At 36.6% G+C, this 24,522-nt stretch overlaps 4 protein-coding genes and 1 pseudogene across 5 annotated transcripts; 2 read left to right on the top strand and 3 right to left on the bottom strand.

Annotated features, from left to right (window-relative positions):
* Positions 1 to 3,458: 3,458 nt before the first annotated feature.
* Positions 3,459 to 7,759, bottom strand: LOC125208413 (alpha-1,4 glucan phosphorylase L-2 isozyme, chloroplastic/amyloplastic-like). The gene is made up of 14 exons (XM_048108019.2): positions 7,443 to 7,759; positions 7,006 to 7,340; positions 6,758 to 6,934; positions 6,402 to 6,677; positions 6,059 to 6,330; positions 5,834 to 5,951; positions 5,266 to 5,748; positions 5,026 to 5,178; positions 4,819 to 4,947; positions 4,496 to 4,732; positions 4,327 to 4,403; positions 4,070 to 4,256; positions 3,768 to 3,968; positions 3,459 to 3,683 (listed from the first exon to the last, which is right to left on the bottom strand). Exons 1-14 carry the CDS (start codon positions 7,636 to 7,638, stop codon positions 3,567 to 3,569), a joined length of 2,958 nt encoding a protein of 985 aa, XP_047963976.1. The 5' UTR covers positions 7,639 to 7,759; the 3' UTR covers positions 3,459 to 3,566.
* A 699-nt stretch (positions 7,760 to 8,458) lies between these two features.
* LOC125207322 (putative SNAP25 homologous protein SNAP30) lies at positions 8,459 to 11,605 on the top strand. Its single transcript, XM_048106612.2, has 6 exons — positions 8,459 to 8,508; positions 8,886 to 9,247; positions 9,327 to 9,420; positions 9,484 to 9,605; positions 9,693 to 9,790; positions 9,878 to 11,605. The coding sequence occupies exons 2-6, from the start codon at positions 8,909 to 8,911 to the stop codon at positions 9,975 to 9,977; spliced, it is 753 nt and encodes a 250-aa protein (XP_047962569.1). The 5' UTR covers positions 8,459 to 8,508; positions 8,886 to 8,908; the 3' UTR covers positions 9,978 to 11,605.
* Positions 10,141 to 12,826, bottom strand: LOC125207321 (putative inactive purple acid phosphatase 2). Its single transcript, XM_048106611.2, has 2 exons — positions 12,035 to 12,826; positions 10,141 to 11,602 (listed from the first exon to the last, which is right to left on the bottom strand). The coding sequence occupies exons 1-2, from the start codon at positions 12,725 to 12,727 to the stop codon at positions 10,322 to 10,324; spliced, it is 1,974 nt and encodes a 657-aa protein (XP_047962568.1). The 5' UTR covers positions 12,728 to 12,826; the 3' UTR covers positions 10,141 to 10,321.
* Positions 12,827 to 18,568: 5,742 nt separating this feature from the next.
* Positions 18,569 to 21,962, top strand: LOC125207380 (uncharacterized). 2 transcript variants are annotated; one of them, XM_048106689.2, is made up of 11 exons: positions 18,571 to 18,807; positions 19,342 to 19,495; positions 19,641 to 19,712; positions 19,812 to 19,883; positions 20,041 to 20,112; positions 20,208 to 20,351; positions 20,437 to 20,517; positions 20,602 to 20,673; positions 20,772 to 20,843; positions 21,488 to 21,559; positions 21,648 to 21,962. In XM_048106689.2, the coding sequence occupies exons 1-11, from the start codon at positions 18,705 to 18,707 to the stop codon at positions 21,736 to 21,738; spliced, it is 1,005 nt and encodes a 334-aa protein (XP_047962646.1). In that variant the 5' UTR covers positions 18,571 to 18,704; the 3' UTR covers positions 21,739 to 21,962. The 2 variants fall into 2 exon arrangements, with proteins under 2 accessions (XP_047962647.1, XP_047962646.1); XM_048106690.2 differs by lacking the exon at positions 20,772 to 20,843 and having other exon boundaries at positions 18,569 to 18,807.
* Positions 21,963 to 23,584, bottom strand: LOC125207379 (pentatricopeptide repeat-containing protein At2g20540 pseudogene; annotated as a pseudogene).
* Between the last annotated feature and the right edge of the window lie 938 nt (positions 23,585 to 24,522).

Genomic DNA, 24,522 nt, shown 5'->3' with positions numbered 1-24,522 from the left:
TTAACATTCATGCTATGTGTACCATTTAAATTACTTGTACTCTCTTCTCTCTTCACGAAGAGTTTGGCCGCAATGAACTTTTTGCTCCTCCATAAAAAACACAGTATGATAGTATTATTTTATTTTTATATTTTTATCATCTCTCATATTTAATACACCCTCCGTCCCACAATTTTGTCACACTTTGACCGAGCACGAATTTTAAGAAATGTGATGTAATGTGAGTTAGAAAAATTAGTGGGCAGTGTATCATACTTTTATATAATGAAATGTGAGTAGGAACATTAGTGGAATATGGAGTATACTATAAAAAATGGTAAAAAGTGAAATGTGACAAATTTTATGAGACGGACGAAAATAGAAAAATGTGACTAAATTTAAGGGACGGATAAAGTATGTTTCTAAAAATTTGTACGATTCCCTTCTCACCACACTTTTAATTTCATGCATGGATCGAGGTAAGAGGAAGTATAATTTTGTACTCCGAATCTAGTTTATCTCACTTAATTACTTTATATAGTAATATCCATATTCAAAATCGAGTAAAATATGAAAAAGAAGACGTTGAAGATCGATTCGATCGCTTAATCATTCAATAAATCAATTTAGAATTTTGAATGGTGTATTACTTTCATATTATAACTATCACTATATCATAAAGCTTTGGAACTAAATAACTGCATATTCCCCATGTATATCGTGACAACTTGTAGCATTTTTAGTATTTTGTAATATAATGTCTCGGTGATAAGCCCTATTTAGATTTTAAGTACAATCATTTCTTACCTTTTTTTTCTTTTTTCTTTTTTCTTTTTTCTTTTTCTGATATAATATAATGGCTGTGAGATTCTAAGCAACTAGAAACATGAAACAAAAGAGAGCCACTCCTTTTAGAATTAGTGGGGGCATCTCGATCGATTTTGTTTTAAATGATTCACCCATTTTTGGGTGCTTTTGTTAGGCCAGGAATATAGGTGCCAAGGAGTAACGCATTAGTTATTTATTCGTTTAATAGTAGTATATTTTAACACACACACACACACACACACACAATACTTCTACTCAATTAGTAAACCCAATATCTAAATATGTATTCGAAAAATTACTGATCATATAATTAATCGGTGGATTAATTATAAGTAATCTCGTAAAAATTTAAAATAAAATGAAAATTATGAAGTGGTCTACGTAGTGATTAATTACTGGTCCACTTTTAAAAGAACTGGTCCATGTATACTTAATCCAAGTTATTGTGGCCATAGTAGTTAATGTATCTTTATCTAAATCTTTTTGGTAGTGATTTTTTCATTAATTAACCCATTAAGTGCACTGTACTTAATTATGAATTGATTCATAAGGAAAACTGTGTGGCTACACGCGCACTCACTATTTTGCCTAACATTTCAATTCTCAAACTCACTGACCACTGTTTCATCAATTAATGCAATGCTATTAAGCTCTCAAAATAATAAATAAAATTGAATGACTTTTGAAAAAGGCAAGTTAGAGTAAAGTACAATGCTTATTAATATAATCAATTTCACATGTCCTTTAGTTTCTAGCTAGAATTTCTTTTTACACTATAAAGTGGAGTATTATAATTTTAACAAATATATTTTTCGTGAAATCGAAGACGAGTAATATGGAGTGGAGTATGCAATTTGATGGATGGGATAAAATTTAGCTGATATAGGTACATACTGAAAAGAAAAAAGAAACTTTGGTGTTTACCGACAAATTTTGGAGGATTTGATTTGTGGAAAAGTGTGTTTCAACGAATAATTATGATTATTGACATTAATTAAAAAGGATAAGAGCGGGATTTGTAGATGGGGATCGGACGGCCAATCACTCCCAGCCGACAATATACAACTCTATGAAAAGATATCTCTGTGTTACTTTTTTTAACACAACTTCTTTATACTGTTGGATTCCTCTACTATAATTACTTCTTTTTATCTTTAGTTCGGTTACATTTTTTTTTCAAAATTAGATTGTCAATATTCATGCTTATGAGACTTAAAGAAGGTATGCCAAATTATTACGATATCGCAAAAACTGATTTTTGTTGAATTGTTCTTAGGCTTATGATGGTGATGGTAATGCTACCAAATTTATATGAAATCAGTGTATTACAAATGTAAGGTTAAAGTAGTCGATAGTAACTTGCTTAATAACATGGGCTAGGAGCAAAATAATGAAGCGAGGAATTTACGACCTCGTTCCATCTGTGGGTGCCTCACGATTGTTGCGCCGCCAGTCTTTGCACTAACATGAATGTAACACACAAAACTTAATACTACTCCAATTTTGTTTCTTTTATTTTATTTTTGCTAATCAACATATCATCATACATTACAGCATATATTTTATTTTATCTTCCTACATTTATACATATTATGTGTTTTTCTATTTGTATGGACGATAATACACAAATTAAGTATTTTCACACTCTTTTTGGGGCAGGATATATGATCCTTTTTTTTTGGATAAATTTGAATTTAAAGGTCTAACTAACCTCTTTATCTCTTGGCCTATGGTCTGCCATGTATATCATATTTAAATTCATAACTATAATTTACTTGAATTCATCATTATAGGAAAAGTGGAGGTGATCTCGTGATCTTTGCACGATTAAAAGGCCGGTTTCCATTAAGTGCAAGTAAAAAAATGACAAATCAAATAATTAGATTTCTTGTAATTAACTCTCCCTTTTAATCATCTCTTCTAGTGTGTTTTTATATTATGTGATAATGAAATAGAGAACCAAATGAGTTGTGTAACTTCATATCACATTTATTTGACAAGATTTCTCCTATCCCACTAATTAGGGTACCTAATATTAAAAGAAAAAAAAATGATAGGGCACGTGGGTTTAGATGGTTTGGAATTATAGGCAACCAAAATATAAAGTGTATATATGCACTCATGGGAATCAAGAATTGAAGAAAACCATGCAATGAACCTTGCACAATTTTACCCTAATTTGGGCACACTTTTAATTGCTCTTTTGAAAAACTTTTACTTTAGAGAATCATTTAAATGTAAGTGGTCATATCACTATGTTAGTGTGTGGATTTCATTAAGATTGGACCACACCCCAAAAGTCATGTGCCTTTTCAAATCTATTGTATATATACATATGTTATACTCCATTATTGCTCATGTCATATAAGTATATGTAGAACTCATTGTTTTTATTTTCTTTTCTACCAATATTTCACTTTTCTATTTGATGATTGGCTGATAATGTGCAGTATAATACAGTCTATATTTAGCCTCTATAAATGTACAATTTTTTGATTTATTTCACAAATCACAACCATACTATAGATGATCTTTAATCTTGTCTCTTCTCAAATAATAGCAAGAGTAGTTATTTTTTTTTTGGGAAAGAGATGTCTTCCTGTGTTGATTATCAAAATAAATTTTGCACAGAAATAGTTGGAAATACAAGATGAAAACCAAGAGAACTCACTCTTATATAGTCTAAACTCATGAGTTCATCAACAAAAATGGCCAAAAAGTAACATCTTCAACCTCTACTATTTCTAATTATCATCATCTCATGGTAACACAACAGGTTCAATCGACCATATATCTCTAGCGTACTGATGGATCGTTCGATCACTGTTAAACTTCGAAGAACCAGCCGTGTTTAGTATAGACATCTTTGTCCAATTCTGCATTCCAATCATAAAAAATAACACACATTGATGCACATACATAAAGTTGAAAAATATAAAGAAAGTGAAGAAATTGCTTACCTTTTGATCCCTATAAGCCTCATCAACTCTGTCTTGGCACTCTATGTAGCTCGGGAAGTCCTTGCCAACGAGGAAGTAGTCAGCCCGGCCATACCCCTCGTTCCCTTCCAACGAACCCATCAGCTCCTCGTAGCTGTAGGCCCCGAATGCACCACTCCTCACAAAGGCCTTCACCTCTTCAAATCTTGGATCTGCCACAAACTGCACACAATATATGGTACAATTACAAACACTTTATTTTGTTTTTCTTGATATATATGCCACAGATTAGTCTGTTTTCAAGATGAGATATGTTTGTTTACCTTTCCCTCGGCTCTTTCTGCACGAAGGCCGGCAATCTCATGAGCCTGAGCCCCAAACAGGAAAAAGTTGCTCTCTCCAACCTCTTCTCTGATCTCCACATTCGCACCGTCTAAGGTTCCGATAATTAGACAGCCATTCATTGCAAACTTCATGTTGCTGGTTCCACTTGCTTCCATTCCAGCAGTACTAACGAGAGAGAGAGGTTATGGCTCGGATAAGCTGGACTTATATCGTCGAGAGGAGTTAGACGAGCTACCTGATATGTTGAGACAGCTCACTGCCAGGAATGAGCACTTCTGCAACACTCACATTGTAGTCGGGGACGAAGACAACCTCAAAGAAAGAGAGATCAAGCAAACAGTTTCATTCAACTTCTTATGTTTATATATATATATATATATAGCATATACAATCACAATATCTACCTTTAGAAGGTCGCCTATGTCAGGATCTTGGTTTATTGTTGCACCTACGTCTGCGATAAACTTGACGATTCTCTTAGCTTGTACATACGTAGCAAACGCCTTCCCACCAAATAAGCACGCTCTGGGAACAAATCTTTCTCTCCTCTCCTCAGCACTCATCTCCTTCATCTTCTTGTAACGATACACGATGCCTAAGATATTCATCAGCTGCCTCTTGTATTCATGGATTCGCTTGATCTAAACAGTCAAGATATGATGCATATTTGATTATCTTCGTGAATAACAAGATTATGATTTTTGGAACAAAAGCTATGGATACGAACCTGCACATCAAACATTGCATCCGGGCTGACAACGTATCCTGTTTGCTCTTTGATGAATGACACAATCTTCTTCTTCCTGATCATCTTTGCTTCCCTCCATTCGAACTGAAGCTCTTCGTTGTCAGCAAACTGCAGGGGTCGAAAACGAAACATTTATCAGAGCAAACTCGAAACAAAAAGTAAAATATTGACTACTAGAGTTCACACCTTACGCAATTCGCCTAACTTTTCAGTATTTATCAGCCAATCCTTTGAGCCTGTCCACTTGGTTATGATCTTGCTAAGCTCCGGATTGCAGAAACCGATCCATCTTCTAGGCGTCACACCATTCGTCTTGTTCTGAAATTTCTCGGGCCAGAGCTATTTCACAAACAATGAAACTGATGCAAATCAGAAGATATGGATTCATGCAAGCAATAAAAATGTTTATGGATATGGATTAGTAACCTTGTAAAATTCATTGAACACTTCTTTTTTAACAATATCAGTGTGAATTTCAGCTACTCCGTTCACAGCATGCCCTCCGACAACGCACAAGTTAGCCATTCGGACAAGCTTTGGCTGTTTTGGATCAGGTTCAAATGTTGATGTCACTTTTGTTAGGGGCGAATGATCTGCCTTAACTTCCTCCACCTCTTCTGCTTGCTCGTCTTCGTTTTCTGGTTCATCTGATTTTTCCTCAGCAGTGGCTTCCGTCACTTCAACAGATTCAGCTTCTTCCTTTACTTCCTCCTCCTCCTCCTTTCCCTCCTCGTCTTCTTTTTCTTCCTCTTCGATTACATTCTTAACAAGGCTTTCCTGTGACTTAACAAGTGAATCTATGACAGCAGAAGGAAGTTCGATATTGTCCAAAATCCTCATTTCATTCAGCTTCTCCTTCAGCAACTCGAGATCCTCATCACCATATTCTTCAATTATAGTATTGATAAGCTGTACGTGAAACAATCATATTACACATAAAAGGAAAAATAATTGCTTCTCCACTTTATAAAATGCAAGGAAAGCAATCAAACACCTCTTCATCAATCATTCTTATGATCTCAACGTGGCGTGGGAGAAGCTCTTCGAGAAGACTCAAACTCCACTTCTCCAGAGCCTCAGGCAACACCGTGTGGTTAGTATACGCCACAGTTCTATTCAAGGATCGATACTATCTTAGAATTACACATAACAAAACTCCTCCACTGCCAAAATATAAAAAAACAGAACTAGTCTAAACAAACAAACAAATAAAGAGTACCTCTTTGTGATATTCCATGCTTCTGTCCAGCTCAGACCCTTCACATCCACCAACACTCTTATCAGCTCGGGTATGCATAATGTGGGATGAGTATCGTTCATCTGCACAGCAACCTTTTCGGGGAACTTCTCCCAATCTACCGAGTCTCCTGATCTCCTCTCAAATCTTGCTATAATGTCTTGAAGAGAAGCCGAGCAAAGAGTATATTGCTGCTTCAATCTAAGCGTCTTCCCCTCGTGTGATTCATCACCCGGGTACAAAATGTAGCAAATCTGACAAAAACAACAAAATTATGGAAGTTTTTTTTCTCAACAAACACAGATATTAGGAGCAGGAAGTCAACCTTTTCAGCTCTTTTCATGGCTTCATATGCTTTTGGGTGATCACCAGCATTAAAGGCAGCTAAATCAAAAACATCCGCAGCAACCTTTGTCGACCACAGTCTGAGGTTGATGGTGGTCTTAGTTTTGTATCCGGGTATCGGGACATCATAGGCAACTGCAACTATATCTTCTCCTCCAACCCATTCTTTCTTTCCCTCCGGCCCCTCTATGACTTCACCGTAGAATTTAACAGGATACGAGATGTCATTTCTTACTATCTCCCATGGATTTCCCATCTGGTGCAAGAACTCAAGCAGTTGATCATGACAATGAGAAATGAAATCAGATAAATCAACGAAAATGGAGTAGAAAATACCTCAAGCCAATCTTCAGCAACTTCTTCTTGACCATCTTTGGTGATGAGCTGCTTAAACAGACCATATCTGTATCTGAGGCCATAGCCCCAAGCAGGGTAGTTAAGCGTTGCAATGGAGTCGAGAAAGCAAGAGGCGAGCCTCCCTAATCCTCCATTGCCTAGCGCGGCATCTGGCTCCTGCATTCAAACCCCAAAACTGTATAAATCTACACTAGAATAGTGTGCAAAAAGGCCTTCTCCTCCCTCACCTGCCCTGCCACATCTTCTAAGGCGTGACCGAGCTTTTGCAGCGCCTCAGCATAGGCACCGGTGAGCTCCAAATTGCCAACTGCATTCAGTAATGCTCTGCCCTGAAGATACTCCATGGATAGATAGTAGGCCTGCTTGACATTCATCTTCTCATAGTAGTCGTAGGTGGTGTTCCAGTTGATGATGAGCAGATCACGAACACTTTGCGCGGTGGCATAGTACGCTTTTGGAAGCTCGAAGAGCTCCGGAGAGAAAGAGGGGGTGAACTCAGCATGAAACTTGATGCTTGATGCAACAGAAGCAGAATCTGGCTTCAATGCATCTAATCCAACTCCTAATTCAAATATCAAAAATCAAGATAATTTAACATCTATAGCATCATATATAAGGAAAGACAGATATTAGTGGATTGGAATTAGAAGAGTGGATTTTGGACCTTGTTCTTGTTCAATGGAGGGAGAAGGTTTCTTCTTGCTAGCGACATTCGTAACAAGGAAGCATCTTCGAGAATGAATGGAGGGCCAGTTTTTGTTGGAAGCGAATTGCCATTTCCATCTTGTGCTGCTGCTTAACAAAGCAATGGTGGTGGGGATAGAAGAAGAGTGTGAGATCCATAACGCTGAAGCCTCCATCAAATTGTGTCACTCAACTATCTATTGTTCTCTGTGTCTCACCTCCATCTATATAAGCACATAATCCTCTCTCTGCGTCTTCTTTAGGAGAAATTACGTTCGTTCTTTTCTTAGCAACGGAAGATATTTTTTCTGCATTCCGACAATAATACCAAACTGCTCGTTTCGCCTTTTTTATTATTATTCAATTATTAGTAGTACATCCAAATTTAAATGCTAGTAACTGTAAAATTATTTTATTCAATTTAGGTAATTTTAGTTTATATTTTATTTGAATAATAAAACCTAATATTATAGATAGAAATTAAATTATTGTTACATGAGAATATTACCTATTATCAAAATTCGATAGACTGCGTTTTGTCATTTTGAATTTCAATAATTTTACATAGATGATGTGTAAAAACAATATGAGAATTGAGAAGCACAAAATTGTGTTATATAAGTAAATATCGAGTTGGTACATAAAATGGTACGAATACAAACAACTACAAATATAATCATTCAAGATATTTGTAAGAATGTGACCCACATGTACAAATATGAGATACAAACAATGCAGAAAATTCAAAGAATAAAAATACAAATCTCGACAGCAGATTATTTAATTATATGGCATGCCAATAATATCTGAGGATTTTTAAATCTATAAAAGTACTCCGTATTAGTATTATTTAAATTTAATAACTTATTATCCATAGAAGATGAAGAAGAGCGAAAAATCCTCAACAGTCAACGGTCGAGAAAATGACCCCTCCAGTTTTTTCTCTGCGGTGCCTCCTCTTTCTATGTGCTATTTCCATAATATAGAACCGATTTCTCAAAACCTCAAACAAGTTCTTCCGCTTTTCTCTTCGTCATTTTATCTTAGTACTTTTCTTATTCCCTTCCTTTCATTTATGCTCATACTTTCTTTATAGATAAGCAATTTTTTCTTCAATTTCTTGATGTTTTTCAGCATTTTCTGCATGCATATATCATGGATTATTTGATTTTTAAATTTTACACGTCGGATAAGAGAAAGTCATTCATGCATGAGAGAGAAAAAAAGAGAGAAAATTCCACAACTTTTAACACAAATTTGTTGCAATAGAATTGTAGGAATCTCATTGCAAACAAATTTGCATAAGGGATAGAGATTCCATAAGTGGCTGCACAAATTTGGTGCATTAAAAGATGAAGTTTTTATGGAATCTAATCATATAGCAATGAAGTTATTTATAGATTGAATATTTATGTTTGCATAGGCGATTGAAGAAAGGAGAGAAAAATGTTTGGATTCAGAAGAGGAGCTGCACCTGCTGAGAAGCCACCTCGGCAGACATCCAATGACGATGATTCAGACGATGAGGAATCATCGTCAGCTCCTAAGAACATGGGGAGAAGAACTGCCTCTGAACCAAACCTTGACAGCATGTCTGTCCAAGAACTGGAGGGCTACGCGGTTGATCAGGCCGAGCAGACCACCAGGTCCGTCAACAACTGCTTGAAGATCGCGGAGGACATCAGAGGCGACGCGAGCAGGACTCTCGAGACCCTCCATGCGCAAGGCGAGCAGATCCACAGGACTCATGAAATGGCTGCTGACATGGAGAAGGACTTGAGCAAGGCATTTTTTTTATCATTTTTTATGTCTTGGTTTGTTGGTTTATTGAGAAACTCTGATTTGGTGCAAAATGAATTTGCAGGGTGAGAAGTTGTTGAATAGTCTTGGTGGGATGTTTTCGATGCCGTGGAAGCCAAAGAAGGGGAAGGCCATCACAGGCCCTACAACTTCTAAAGGTTAGTGTTTTGGAAGTTTTTACATAGTTCACTCATAATGAGGTTAGTTTTATGCTTGGACAGATGATAATGATGTTCCGAAACGCGCCACTAAAGAGCAACGACAGAAGTTAGGCGTGGATCGCAAAGCCAAGGGCTCTCGCACGCCTGATGGAGAACCAACAAGCGCTCTGCAGAAAGTCGATGTATATTGCTCTGCCCCCTTCCTTGTTTGTGATTGTGTGTTTCTCAATGACTCAACTTATTTTTGTTGGGAAATGGTGTTTGATTAGATGGAGAAGGAAAAGCAAGATGATGGGCTTTCAGATCTTAGTGATATCTTGGGAGATTTGAAAGGAATGGCTGTTGAAATGGGATCTGAGCTTGACAAGTATCTACTTAAACCACATGATATGATAAGTATATATTTCTATTTGTGTGTGTGTGTTAATGAGGGAAAGGTGCATGGTTGATGCAGGCAGAATAAGGCCCTTGATAATCTTGATGAGGACATAGACGAACTCAACTCGCGAGTGAAAGGCGCCAACACACGCGCTCGTAAATTGCTCAACAAGTAGAGATTGCTGCCTGAAATGTTGCTACTCCTTAGAACAACTTGTGTCTTTGTTTGACAGTTTGTATGTATTGTGTTGTTGTAAGTTACATTACACCCTTTTGTTGTACTTGTATAGTTATATGCTTTCTGTAGAAATGTTTGCATAATGTATTATAGATTGTAAATGGATTTCTGCATAAACTTGCTTACATATATGAATTTACAAAGTGCAGTAACATTATTTCAAGAATTATAACTATAACTGCATTTACATGAAATAAAAACAGGGCATAAATAAGCATCACTCTTAAAAACCAGAAAAAAAGTATCTACGCAGTGTAACTATGACTAGCAGAGGCTCCTCACTCATGTCTCCTCACTCTTCACAGCAGTCCATTGTGCCTTCGGACCACCTTCCCTTCGAGCACGCGAAACGAAACCCAAAACATACCCAAGAAAAGCTCCAAGGACAAGCACGCTCGCAACTCCAACATACCATGAAACTCTCGAACCAAGCCCCTGATGAGGAGCGACACTGCTTTCGTTGCTGCTAGCAGCACGCCCTACACCATTCAAGACCTGCCCCGATGCCATGATCTCCACGGCATCGTGCACCTCCCCGTCATGGTTCCCCACATACGAAAGCGTGAGCTTCTCCCTGTTGGCGACCAGTCTCACGTAACCAAACTCACCACCACGGTACAGTGACCTAACGGGCTGGGGGAAGATGGGATCCGTGAGATGGTCGGCCCTTGGCTGCCAAATCGGCTGCCAATCCTGCCCGGCCATCCCAATCACCAAGTGCACCGGGTACGCCTCCCATCTCTCTCCCTCGATGCCCAAGCTTCCACAAGTGAAGTTGTTTAGAGGGCAAAATCGTTCGTATCTATGCACGTGACCCCATAGTGCTAGTGTAACATTGTTCTTCACAAGAAGAGGCTCCAAGTGCTCTTGGAGCCTCTCCCTAAACGGCCGGTCTCTTGTCTCATAGCTTGTAGTGTACATCGGCCTATGCCCTTGGACGACAACATAAGGTGTCTTGGTTCTGTTCACTGATTCAAGATCCTTCTTCAAGAACTCATACTGTTTGCTCCCAGCTAGGAAATTAGTCTCTGTCGAGAAATAAACAAAATGGACTACTCCCATGTCAAATGAGTAATAAAGATTCCTTGTCGCAGGGGCTCTGGATCCAGTAGGCTCTGAGGAGTTCCCCGGCATGTGGAACCTGAGACTGTAAGGCACCCCACACTCTCCACCCCCATCTTTGCCATAGACCGCACTGGACCAGTCGGGCTTCCAAGGCTGCAACAGCCAATCATATTCATGATTGCCAATGCACACCATGTATGGAACTCTGGAAGCCACAGGTTGTATCTGGTAGAAGAAGTTATCCCACAGCCAAGAATAGCCTCTCGCGTAGCTTATATCTCCAATGTGTGATATCAATGAAGGCTTGTCGCCAATAGCTTCAAGATCTCGACTTATCCACTTAAGTGTGGCAATGCTTTCTTCCTGTATGCGCACATAAGTTGAGTAGGGTGTAGCAGTCCCCATGTCTCCAAACAAGAAAGCTGTCGTCTCACTCGAATCCTTAACCGGAGACACGAAGGTGTACATTGTGCTCCAGCCCCCAGAATCACTACCCACCTGCCATAGTTTATACAAATATAAGCACATTATGAAACTAGAATATGCTTAAACTGAAATCACTGTATGAGCTTATTTGTGATCTCCAGTTCCTACATTAGGAGATTAGGCAATGAACCATTTAACCCTCACTTAAAAAAGAAACATTGCAGCAGAAAAATAGAATATGACAATGAGAAGCCAAGAAACCTAAATAATAGTAGTACTATATCAGTTCTCTTCCTCTGCAAATCAAGGAAGCCATCTCTGCTACCTAAAACATACTAACTCTTTGATACACACAATATTAACAAGATTCTGTTAAGTGATACTTACACAATTTACACAAATAAATGCATTGAACGGATGAAAAATCAGCATTTGCAAGCCTCTTGAGTGTAATAAGCATCATAATTATTAATTCATAAGCAATAAAAAAGATTGAATTTTTACCTGATAAAAATACCTCTTCCCATCCTTCAAGCCAAGCATGACACCATCATGAATAAACCCAGGATCTCTCCATCCAACGCTGTCATTGGCAGGCGAATCACACATATCCTCTCTCACATACCGGGCCACCTCCGTACCCACAACCCGGTCCAATCCATCCCGGGTTAACCCGTATTTCACAAAGCTCTCCTTCCCATCATGGGTCACGAACATGACCCGCATCTCCCCATCCCCGTCCGTCAGCGCCAGGTGGACCTGCTCGGGGCCCCGACCCGGCTCAAACGTCACCGGGTCGGACTGCGCGAGGAGGTGCTTGGTCCTCGGGAGCGGGTTGTGGTCGTGGTCCGTCTTGTCCGGGTTGATCTCGGATTCAGACCAGTGGAAGATCCGGAACTGGTAGTCGGATCGCATGTTGACGAGAGGGATCGTGACGGAGCCCGACCCGGATTCCCAACCGGGCGAAGAGGAGAGGAAGATGTAGCCGATGAAGTGGCGATGGGCGGAGTTCGGCGGGGTGTAGATTCCGATCCAGTCGAGAGGCGACGGCGAATCGAGGCCGCTCCATTTGATCGTCACCGGGTCGCCCGATTTGGGAACGGATGTCGGGGCGACCGAGATCGAGACCTTGGATGAGGATGGGGCGACGAGGAGAGAGAGGATTGCGAGAATCGCGACTGCGTGTGATGGCTTCATCACTTCTTTAATTTTGTTTCTTTTTTCTCAGCTCACAATTTGAACAACAATAATGAAACACTAATTGTGATGAGCATTTTGTTTTTTTTTCGAAAAAAGAAGTGACACTGAAATCAACTAACCAATGAACTTATTTCAGCTATTAATTGTAAATTAAATTATTTCAGCCAATATATTCACAAAAATACTCATTCTACCGACCATTTTGCAATTATAATAAATATGACGTAAATTTTGAAACAACGTCGTTTATTAACGAAAAAACGACATCAATAATATATTGAACTTGGGCAACCGAATTTATTAGTTTTTGATAATTATGAACAACTCAAATTTCATGAATTTAAGAAAAGAAAATATTATAAAATTATAATAAAACAGACCAAAATGAATGTACTCCAACACCTAAAATGAGCATATCTATTATGGGCCAACTGATGCTTACAAAAGCCCGCTTATAGTCAGGCTTAAATCCACCATAAGCCCAGCCCAGCATTTCCAGGTTTCAAAATTAAGTGTTGAAATTCAATAAATAACAATAGTCAGTCAGCCTGATCCACAATTATATTCACATATAAAAAAAAGAATGCACACTTTTTATTTAGAAAGTGTATTTTATAATTGAGAAATAGACTCATTTTGTTAATTTTAATTTTAATTTTTTTTTGCAGATATTGGCGTGTTACGTTGAGTTTTATTTTTGGCAAGTTAATGTACAAAATAAAAGAAAATATAAATTAAAATATCCAAAAAAATATAATTACGAAGCATGCATTATTTTGTGGGATAATTTAAAATGGCAAAGTGTGTTATTTTGTGTGTTATGACTTATGAATGATAATGGAGTATAGATAATTTCTCGGTTTATCATCTCTAATCTTTCGATAAAAGTAAATAGTGCAATACTCAAGTCCCCAACTGACCATTTCCTAATAAGATGAAAAATGGCCCAATTTGTATAATTTGATATGATTCTGGTTTAGATTATGTACAAAAAAGTGTCTTAACACTCTTAACCCTCTTGTTAGCAGGTCACTTTCAACTGATCGACTAGAGAAAGATTTCAATATCCAATTATATTAGTTTATGAATGTTATAATTTGGAAAATCAATCTACAAATTAACATATCCATACATAAATTAATATTTCAACGATTTATATTTTTCTCAGCTCCCATACTTTGGAGTATATATGTTTTTTTAACGATTACTACTTTCTTTGTAAGTTTTTTAACAATTATTGTTCGAAAATATTGCCATATTTCGTAGTTAACGTAAGATCAATTATATCTCATGAAATTAAGTAATTAGCATTCAGGTGGAAGTTTTAGAACGTAAATAAACACGTGAACCATATTATCATCTTGCCAATCTCTAGTTTGGCAAGTAATTAAACTCCTCCTATAATATTTTTCTTGAATATTCAAGCATATAAAATCACAACTTAATTAACTTAGCAACATTCTAATATTTCAATTTCAAAGTCACGACTTCACCTATTATACCACCCTCAATTTTCAAATAAATAAACGTGAGCTCATATATGGCATCGGTGTGTAATTCCTCAATTGAAAAAATATCATAGTTTCATGTTATATACGGAGTATCAAGATTGTATTAACATATTCAATTCTTTAATTAATACTATGTGAACTTTGTTTTAATAATAGGCGTCCAAGACACGTTATTTATTTATAGTACTCCATCAGTCCATCTATTAGATGTAATGTCAGCTCAGCTCCACTTGAAATCAATTAATTCGAGAAGATGGGAAATAGTTTTGGTAATTTGTTATTATTGGGCACTCACAAAAATCCCACGCAATAAATAATTCGCATTATTACTACTCAAGATAACATTTGTATTCCAATGAGGAAATGATATTAAATGATACTTTTATATATAGAATTTGCAGATACAATGGTTTGCTATTAATGCAATTTGCAAATAACCAATTATAGAACAAAATTAAAAGAATTAATTGTTTCACAAAAACACGAAACCATTAAAGCACCGATTTACCGCCCGCCCTTCTATTAAGGTTTTCTAATGTACAACGACACTCAACAATTTATGATTATATGATTTGAGTTTTTAAAATTTTAATTTTCTAGTACTTTTTGTTGTTTGAAAATATGTTCAATTTTTAGTTTTTTTCTTTTTCTAAAAAAAAGTATTTTCACACAATTACTGAAATAATTATACCAATACTCCATCCCTTATTAAATGTCTCATATTTCATTTTTCGTCCTATACCATTAAATGTGATAATTTCATCTTTTACTATTTTTAGTAATTAACTTTAAACCTCACATTGCATTACCTTATTTCACTCGTATTTTATAAAACTAGAATATAAAAGTTTGTTTCACATTTTGCTAAAAAAATTTCACATACTTTCATATATAGAGAAATAATTTTTATAATTTGCAACCGTCCAAACATTATTCTCAACCAGTGAAAGTAATCTAGAAAGAAGTACAATTGTGACTTTACAAATTGTACTCCCATGTTCGGTACTAGGAATCTCATTTCGTTATTTCGGTATGTCTGTTAATATGAATCTCATTTCATTGTTTGTTAATAGGAATTTTATTTTGTTATAATGGTATATTCGTTAATACGAATCTCATTTCATTGTAACTATAAATAATAAGTATGTCTAACATTTAATTATAAAAGTAAAAGTAATCTAGATAAGATAGGTGAGTCTGTCTCTCGATCTGTTGCTGCCTAAGCATTTGTATCTCTAGAGCTTTGACTCTCCTCTTGTAACCAAAAAAAAATAATTATAAAAGTAATAAATTAAAGTTTAATTTTTAGCAAAGACCAAATAGTAATGGACTCTCGAGTGGTTTTGATTTAGTTTTATTAAATGATTGCTTTCCAATCATATATTTTATAAAAAAGAAAATTATTATTCAAATTTAAAATTTTATAATTATCGAAAATAGCAAATAATTTTTTGTATTTATTGCAATTTATCTCATACAAATTTTAATAAAATTTATCATTTAATAAATCTAAGTTTTAAATGACTTCTTCACAAATTTGACATTGTTATACATTATGACGATCATTTCCAAACGATTATATATACGATAATGACAAAAGGAAGAAATAATATATTTATTATCATAATTATGGAACAATTACACACAGTACACACACTACTCTGAGCCAAGTTCACGTTATATATCTCCGACTTCATCACATCACCTTCTCATCAAAACACACACACACGAATTCTTATAACAAGAATTCTCCCTCTCCCTCTCTTTATCTCTCTCTCTTCATGACGATGTCAATCCCTCACCACCACAGACCTCTCATACTCACAATCTCTCTCTTCCTACTACTCGTATTCACCGCCGCCCAATCTCATCACACCATGCTGCATGCGCCGCGCCGCCGCAACTCCTGCCACCCAATCTCCGCCCATCTCCCGCCAGCCATCAAATTACACCTCCGACAACGCTGCCTCTCATTCCCCCCGACGCCGCCGCGGAGTGGAGATAGCGAGATCGATCCAAGATACGGCGTCGAGAAAAGATTAGTCCCATCCGGCCCCAATCCTCTGCACAATTGATTTATATACATATCACAGACTCATCATACATTTTCATGGATTTCGTCGGTTGCGATGGGGAAATTTCATGATTTTCTGTGAAGCAAGATTGAAGTCAGAGTTGAGGCCGGGTTTGTTTCAGTAGTAGATTTGTTGGTATCTGTTTCTTGTTTTTATTATTTTTGCTATTTCCAACCTTGTTTTGGACTCGCATTCGGTGTGGAAGCAGCGAAACAACCGTGGAAATAGTCTACTAGTATATGTAATTTGATGAATTTTACAAGTAAGTTTTGTGCAGAATTTCGCTTCTCTTCATATTTACATAACATATTCAAAATTTGAAGGCTGGGTGGGGTTTGTCAAGAAAATCCCATGAATCTCATCAATATTAGCAACTGTTTTGAGTGATGTCAATTTTTACATTTAAAGTGGGCAAAAGCGTCTTTTTTGTTTGCTTATATTGTGTGTGTGTGTCTTTGTGAGTCGAGTCCTACAAATTACATAGCAAAACAAAAACATGACTTGGTTTTTTGAGTATATACAGCTATGTATGAGTGTGTCAACAAAATATGATATGGGCAAAAAATAAAGTCAAAATGGTGGGTAAATTAAATTTAGTGAAAGGTCAAGGATCCCATGGGTGCATTAAAGTCAAAAACTGCTTACTGCCCTTGCCCTTGCAACTAAATGCCGCGATGTATTTCACTTTTCATTTATTAAAACTATACTCCTACTATTCATTTACTGATGCTAAACAGTCGTCTACTTTAGATTTTTTTAGACTTTAGTATATTAAAATTTTAAAGCTATTGGCAAATTGTTAAAATAGAAAAATTACACTCCTACTGATATGGATAAATAATTTACGCATTTACTAAACTAATTTATCCCAAAAAGTAATATCATTATAAAATTAATGAATCCCAACAAACCTTCAAATAATAATACGGCAGAGCAAAAGTCAAAATTATAGTATCATACTCATGGATCAAAAAACTTGTACGTATCTTTCTTGATATACTATGTCAATTTGAAAAAATATAGTACTCCCATTGATTTGATAGGGCATATATTTGTATATTCCCGTTTTGATAGGGCATATATTTGTATATTTCCGTAAAATAAGCAAAATCATGATTTCTCTCATCCCTTCTCAAAAAAATCTGGAATGCATTCCCAGTTGAAAGTCGATACTTATTTGAATTAGTTTGGGGCTATCGAATTTTTTAATGGAATGATAACTTTGCATTTCGATTTTCTATTACAAATTGCGAGTTTTTGTAAAATTGAAGAAATCTACGAGATGAAGAAAAAGATTAATATATATAGGTCCCATTATAATTATATGCAAAGCACCTCCTCAGTATAGAAATAGAGACTATTAATTAGCTATAATACGTAAGCTATAATTCCCACACACAAAAATTAATCTAATAAATTAATCTAATTAAACGTGGTAAAAATCTATTCTCCTAAACAACTAGTAGGTCCAAGATTAAGTGAACTGTAGTTGGGTGAAATGCGCTTAATCGCACAACCTCGCACAACCAATAAGTGTTGAAAGGAGTGTTAGCCAACTAACACTTCTTTCAGTACTTCTTTCAATTTCTTCGCATTTTGCATGCTAGCTTTCTTTCTTTCTTTCATTCATTAAGCAAGTATATAAATATTTCTCCTCAAGCCCAAACAATCAAGACCTTAAAAAAAACCAATAAACCTAGCCTATCATTGGCCTAAGGAGATCGACTCCACCATAACACGATCTTTAAATTTCTACTCAATTAACAATAATAATAAAAAAAAAATTTAGAGATGGTCACTTGAGTTTGCGCAAATGAGCTCCTACAATTTGCAAAAGGGGAGAGGGATAAGAGAAGGAGGCGGTGACGAAGGAGGAATTAATGGAGCCGAGGTGGGTGAAGATGCGCACAAGACATATAAGTTTTTGTCACATTTCTATTTCTGAAGATATTCTTTTGAGCCGACAATATGAGTCTCTTTTTGTCATTTTTGTTTGTCTTAGAAACATCAGTTCATTTTTAGCTTTAAATAGGTTAACAATTTATTAATTTATTCCACTCATTTTTATTACTATAAAATTAATCTATTAAAATCAATTTTCTACTAATTTCTTTGAATTCATATTATTTCTGAAAATCCTTGTGTCGTAAGCGGACTTCAATTAATCTATTGAATGAAGTCGTAGGAGTAGTAGTATTTACTTTTAATTATTTTCTTTTCCGAAAAAAAAAACTCCATTTAAACAATCAAAATTATTAAAAGAGAAAAAAACCCACCGACGAGATCAACTGATTTCACGCGGCGTCTCCAACCTGACTACTTCACACACATCACCCACAGTGCAGCACTGAATGTAATCTGGATCGCCGGCAGAGAAGCTAATCGGCAATGGCAAATTGTTTCCGTATAATTTCTTCAATTCTCCATCTCCTCATCGTGGCTTTGTTGTTACTGAACGACGCCGTGCTATGCAAAACGCTTAAGCGAGACGGTAATTTCCTCGATCCACTCATTTTTCTCTCTGTAATTGTAGTTGATTGGTTCGGAGAAGCTGATTTCTCCAGTTGAGGGAGTTTTAGGTTTCATTGGGAATTTATGGAGGTTGTGATTGGGTTTTAGTGTGATCGGCCCGATTAGGTTATGGTTTTTATGCTGATAATAGTTCTTAATTTTCATGATGCGGTTAAATTTTTGTAGTCGGAAGTTTGATTAGTGAGATTTTGTTGGATGTGAAGTTGGTTTAACAAGTAGTAGATGTTTTCTTCAGTGTTACTGTTAACATTATTGTTTCGTGGAGCTCTATTTGGTTAAATCTGGTAGAATTCTAGCATTAGGAAACGATATTTATTGGCTTCTGCTTACTAGTACAAGTGTTGGGATCTCACATCTCAAGGATGAGCAATATTTTTCGGACACTTGAGCAACTGTGAATTTTGAGGAATGTGCTGTTATGATATGTGATTAGATATGTATGCTGAGCAGAGTATGTGTTTTTTCTTTGTTAATAAGACTCTGCTAATGACAGTGAAGGCATTGAATGAAATAAAGGCATCACTTGGATGGAGAGTGGTGTATGCTTGGGTTGGAGACGATCCTTGTGGAGATGGCGATTTGCCTGCTTGGTCTGGGGTCACGTGTTCCCCTGTGAGTGGTAGCGACTATCGGGTTGTTACTGAATTGTGAGTTTTAGCCTTCTTCTCTTCTTACCAGTGAACTTTATCAATTGTTGCACCTGTTTTTCAACTATATTAGGCAACACATTCTTCTCATTATTGGATTGTGGTACCTTGCATTCTCAGTTATTTTTCCACATTTACCTTGCAGGGAAGTTTATGCAGTTTCTATCGTTGGTCCTTTTCCTCTTGCAGTCACCAATCTGATGGATCTTACTAGGCTGTATGTTTGTTCCAGACAAGCAATTCATTGAATATTCTTTAAAACAACTGCTATTTACTTCCTTGCTATCTTTGCATTTCTAAATGTTTTGTTTGGCAGGGATCTTCACAACAACAAACTCACAGGCCCAATTCCGTCTCAAATTGGACGACTGAAGCACCTCAAGATTCTGTAAACTCTTTTACTGTCTCATAGATGAACAAAAAGCTTTCTATTTATATCTCAATCCTGTACTTCTAACATCATTCACTCCCCCCTCCCCCAAACAAATTTCATGCCTTTTTCCTGTTTCTGAGGTTTTTACTTGTTTTGTTATTGTTTTTATCAGGAATTTGAGGTGGAATAAACTCCAAGATTCTATTCCTCCTGAAATTGGTGAATTAAAACAGCTTACCCATCTGTAAGTGATTTTTCTGCTTTCAGGTTATTTATTTCTGTTTGAATAGTTGTTTAACTTTGTTTTACAAAATTGTTCATGCATTTTTTACCCTGCAGCTATCTGAGCTTTAATAATTTCAAAGGTGAAATCCCAAAGGAGCTTGCAAATCTTCCACAACTCCGTTATCTTCAACTGCATGAAAATCGTTTGATTGGGAGAATTCCTCCTGAATTGGGAACCTTAACAAACTTGCGGCACTTGTACGATACCACATTACCACCTACATTCTAATGTATCCTACATATATCCTTTTCAATGCAGCTGCTTATGTTCAATGTTTCACAGGGATGTTGGTAACAATCACTTGGTTGGGACCATAAGGGAACTTATTCGTATTGAAGGATGCTTCCCAGCTCTTCGTAATTTGTATGCTTCACTAATTTAGCTGTTTGGTAGTTTCTGCTCTATTTATTAACAAGGCAGTTATTGATGGTCCATTTGATAATGCAGATATCTAAATAATAATTACCTTACTGGAGGAGTTCCATCACAGCTTGCTAATTTGACAAATTTGGAGATCTTGTAAGTTTTAAACTCTGCTAAGCAGTATCTTAGATAATATTGTGTTTTACTTTTGTTTAAAACTATTATGTGTGTAAGCTAATGATTATCCAATCCAGATATTTATCCTACAACAAAATGTCTGGAGTTATACCATTTGGGGTTGCTCATATTCCTCGATTAACCTACTTGTAAGTGTGTGTATTAGCTTTTCTTATGTTGACTCACCCACATACCTTATCTACATCCAGTTAGTAATTTATCTTTTACATGAAGCAGAAAGAATGTGCTTGTATGAATTGTCTGGATTGACCATATGGTGAACTCAACTATATATAGTTGTTGATGTGACTTCATTATGCACGAAGGGATATCTCAAACTACCTTTACAAATTGACTTTACTGTGCATGTTATTCTTTACTCTTTTTAATCTTTCCTCTAGCATTTTGCTCTTTCCAACCCTCATGTCTGCATGAAACCCAAAACGCTCCACAGCATATAGGAACACCAATTACATATAGAAAAATGAATAGAGGGATGGGCAACCTACCTAATTTTACTAATCAACTCTACTGTGCACATTAATCTTCCCCTTGTTCTCCCTCTCTAGCATCTCCCAAATCATCCTTCAGATGAAGGTGACCTCCATAGAGCTGATCACCCCTACCTCTCTTTATTGGGCTCCTCCGCCAGGCATAGAATATCCCAATTCGCATGCCCTATCTGCAGTAATTGTACCTTAATCCTTCAGATGAATAACTTGTTATGAAAAAACATTTTTTTTTCTGCTTCTTATGTGTTAGAATTATCTAATGATATACATCATTGATTCAGGTACTTGGATCACAACCAATTTACTGGGAGGATACCTGATACCTTCTACAAGCACCCATTTTTGAAAGAATTGTAAGTTCTGCATAGATTCTACTTCTTCTGGGTTTTTTTCCAAACAATGTCAAGTCCTTTTGTTACTTATTCAATCCTCTTGTTACAGGTACATTGAAGGAAATTCATTCCGACCAGGCGTGAAACCGATTGGTGAACACAAAGTTTTGGAGCTTGCTGATTCAGAGTTTCTGGTTTAGGAGATGAATCGCCCTAAGTTTTGGCTAGTAGTATTTATTAATTTTTCCGTTGTAATTGTACGAATCCATGCCCTGCTTCAGAAGAATTGATTCGAAATTATTTATGTAAACATGTATCTATCCCAATTAAAACATCATATGGGACTACGGTTCTATGTTACCTCTCAACTGTGTATAGACTGCATTTCTTTTTGCAGTTCAAATAGCTATTTTCTCATTGGTCATATGTTAATATTTTCTACCTTATACTGATAAATCAATCAAACATTCATAAGCTTACACTTGAAACAAAACTTGAATCAATCTCTAAATGTTTTTTGATGACCTCAAGAATTGCAGATATCTCATCCATTCTCGAATGTGTCTTCTCCCCAGCAACAAACTCATGAACTGAACTGTCAATCTCCACCGAGCTACACCCCGGCGTCTTCTCCACTCCTCTCTTTCTCATCATCTTCCTAATCCTCCTCGCCTCTTCGTGCCTCCCGGCAGCTGCATATGCATTCGCCAGCAAGACGTATGCCCCGCTATGCCTCTCCAACTCCACCAGCCTCTCAGCCGCAGCCTCAGCCAAATCAACACGCCCATGGCTGCAGCAACCGCTGAGCAGCGCCCTCCACGCTATAGCTTCTTCAGAGGAGGAGCCCGTAACTGGCATCCTCTGAACTATAGCGTTAGCTTCCTCAATTAGCCTCGCCCTCGTGAGGAGATCGACTATGCACCCATAATGCTCGGGTCCCGGCTCAATCTTGCAAACGTCGGCCATCTCATGCAGCAAACGTAGCCCTTCCTCTGCCATGTTAGAGTAGCTACAAGCCATGAACAACGAGATGAACGTCACACTATCCGGCTCCACCCCTAGCCTCCGCATTTCGTCAAACATCTTAACCGCACTCCCTCCGTCGCCGTTCATAGCATAGCCTGAAATCATAGTGTTCCAGCAAATCACATCTCTCTTATGCATTTCATCAAACACCTTCTCAGCCAAATCCAAGCATCCACATTTCGAATACATGTCGATTAAAGCAGTGCCCAGTTTCAAACCCAGTGACATTCCAACCTTCTCCACATATCTATGAATCCATTTCCCAATCTCGAGACACCCTAAATGAGCACAAGCACAAAGCATGCTAACAAGACTTGCCTCATCAGGCTTAATCCCACTCAACTGCATCAACCTAAACAGCTTCAAACCTTCTTTGAAACAGTTGTTTTGTACATACCCAGCAATCATAGCACCCCAAATCCCCCTATCCTTCAAAGGGGCTTCATCAAAAACCAATCTTGCCGAATAAACATCACCTCCTTTAGCATACCCTGAAATCAAAACTGTCCAAGAAACAACACATTTCAAAGAAATCTCCTCGAAAACAAGCCTCGCCGCTCCCATTTCTCCCACAGCAGAATACATCGCAATCAAAGAGTTTCCCACGAAATTATCGGACGGGAATCCTAGTTTCAGAGATTGCCCATGAACCGATCCTCCAAGATTCAAACTTTTCATGTTTGCGCAAGCTTTCAAGGTGTAAGGAAGCGTGTAATTATCGGGGAGCAAACCATGTCTCAAAATCAATCTGTGTACTTGTAAGGCTCTAAAGCTCTCGTCTTTGAGCAGGAAGCCTTTGATCATGGTGTTGCATATGCAAATTGTGGGATTTTCGATCTGATTGAAGATTTTGTAGCCGTAGTCGAGGGCGCCATGGGAAGGATTTGAGCAGAAAGCCAAGATTCTGCTGAGAGCGAAGGTGTTGGTGGCGAGGCCGCATGTAACGGCCAATGCGTGAGCTTGCTTTAACTGCGTTAAGCTCCTGCATTTTTCTAAGAGGTGAAGGCATCTGCTGCTCATTTGCTGAGTTAAACTGTGCAGTGTTGCCAATATAGTCTTGCGTGAGTCAATTAAAACATAAATTTGGATTAACAAAATAATTAATCTAGATTTACAATAAAATAAAATGATAACTCATTAAATATGGGGTGATCAATTGCTAACTCAGCATTTAATTGCTAACTACAACTAATTTAAGGCCATATGATTTTTGGAAACATGTAGTCTACAATTTGCCACGTGTAATTTTCGTTTTTATTAATTAAATAAAAAAAGATAAAAAAAAAACTCAAAATTAGGGTTTTTTATGAAAATGCCAATATAGTGTTTTGAAAATATCAACACAATGTTTTGAGAATGTCAACACAATGATTTAAAAATGTTAACTCATTGTTTATTAACTTTCTATATGTATTATATTATTTATATAATATGTTCCATTTCTGATGTATGAAAAATTTTAAATTTTTTGAATTTTTTTTTAAATTTTGACGTCGGAACATATGCATGTAGTATATCATTGGAATCCTTATAAAATTATCTTTAATTTGATATATGTTATATGAATTTAAAGTTTTAGGATTTTTTTTAAAAGTCCATTATAACTAATGTTGTAGTTAATTGATATTAATACCCCTATTGATATTTTTTGGAATAATCATATGACCTTATTGACGTTTTTTGTTGATCGTATTGACATTTCGGGGTTGATGATCTAGGCCTTTAATTTGAATATCTAATGGTTATTATTTAGTTGTAGTTAGCAATTAAGTATTGATTAACAATATAACACTCCCCCATTAAATATTAAGTTATAAGCAAAGTTTAATAGTTATATAAGATGGGGTATATATTACTAACTATTTAAGTTGCTTAACTTTGCTAACTCATAAATACAGTGTATTAAAAATATCAACCCATTATATTGAAGTTTAACAAAATTATGTGTTGACATTTTA

This window comes from Salvia hispanica, chromosome 6, assembly GCF_029641045.1.
Source record: "Salvia hispanica isolate PSC_SH4W2 chromosome 6, Shi_PSC_v1, whole genome shotgun sequence".
NCBI classification, from domain to species: Eukaryota; Viridiplantae; Streptophyta; class Magnoliopsida; order Lamiales; family Lamiaceae; genus Salvia; species Salvia hispanica.
This window is presented reverse-complemented; position numbering and strand designations above follow the sequence as displayed.

What these genes read in the sequence shown, in the direction of transcription:
- LOC125207322 (XM_048106612.2), top strand. Translation starts at nt 8,909, where the DNA reads ATGTTTGGATTCAGAAGAGGAGCTGCACCTGCTGAGAAGCCACCTCGG. An exon ending in TGGAGAAGGACTTGAGCAAG is followed by an intron (nt 9,248 to 9,326) that starts GCATTTTTTTTA and finishes ATGAATTTGCAG; the next exon opens with GGTGAGAAGTTGTTGAATAG. An exon ending in ATGGGATCTGAGCTTGACAA is followed by an intron (nt 9,791 to 9,877) that starts GTATCTACTTAA and finishes TGGTTGATGCAG; the next exon opens with GCAGAATAAGGCCCTTGATA.
- LOC125208413 (XM_048108019.2), bottom strand. Translation starts at nt 7,638, where the DNA reads ATGGAGGCTTCAGCGTTATGGATCTCACACTCTTCTTCTATCCCCACC. An exon ending in TGTTCAATGAATTTTACAAG is followed by an intron (nt 5,179 to 5,265) that starts GTTACTAATCCA and finishes TTTGTGAAATAG; the next exon opens with CTCTGGCCCGAGAAATTTCA. An exon ending in GAGCTGTCTCAACATATCAG is followed by an intron (nt 4,257 to 4,326) that starts GTAGCTCGTCTA and finishes CTCTCTCGTTAG; the next exon opens with TACTGCTGGAATGGAAGCAA.
- LOC125207321 (XM_048106611.2), bottom strand. Translation starts at nt 12,727, where the DNA reads ATGAAGCCATCACACGCAGTCGCGATTCTCGCAATCCTCTCTCTCCTC. An exon ending in GGAAGAGGTATTTTTATCAG is followed by an intron (nt 11,603 to 12,034) that starts GTAAAAATTCAA and finishes AAACTATGGCAG; the next exon opens with GTGGGTAGTGATTCTGGGGG.
- LOC125207380 (XM_048106689.2), top strand. Translation starts at nt 18,705, where the DNA reads ATGGCAAATTGTTTCCGTATAATTTCTTCAATTCTCCATCTCCTCATC. An exon ending in TATCGGGTTGTTACTGAATT is followed by an intron (nt 19,496 to 19,640) that starts GTGAGTTTTAGC and finishes TTTACCTTGCAG; the next exon opens with GGAAGTTTATGCAGTTTCTA. An exon ending in CTGAAGCACCTCAAGATTCT is followed by an intron (nt 19,884 to 20,040) that starts GTAAACTCTTTT and finishes TGTTTTTATCAG; the next exon opens with GAATTTGAGGTGGAATAAAC.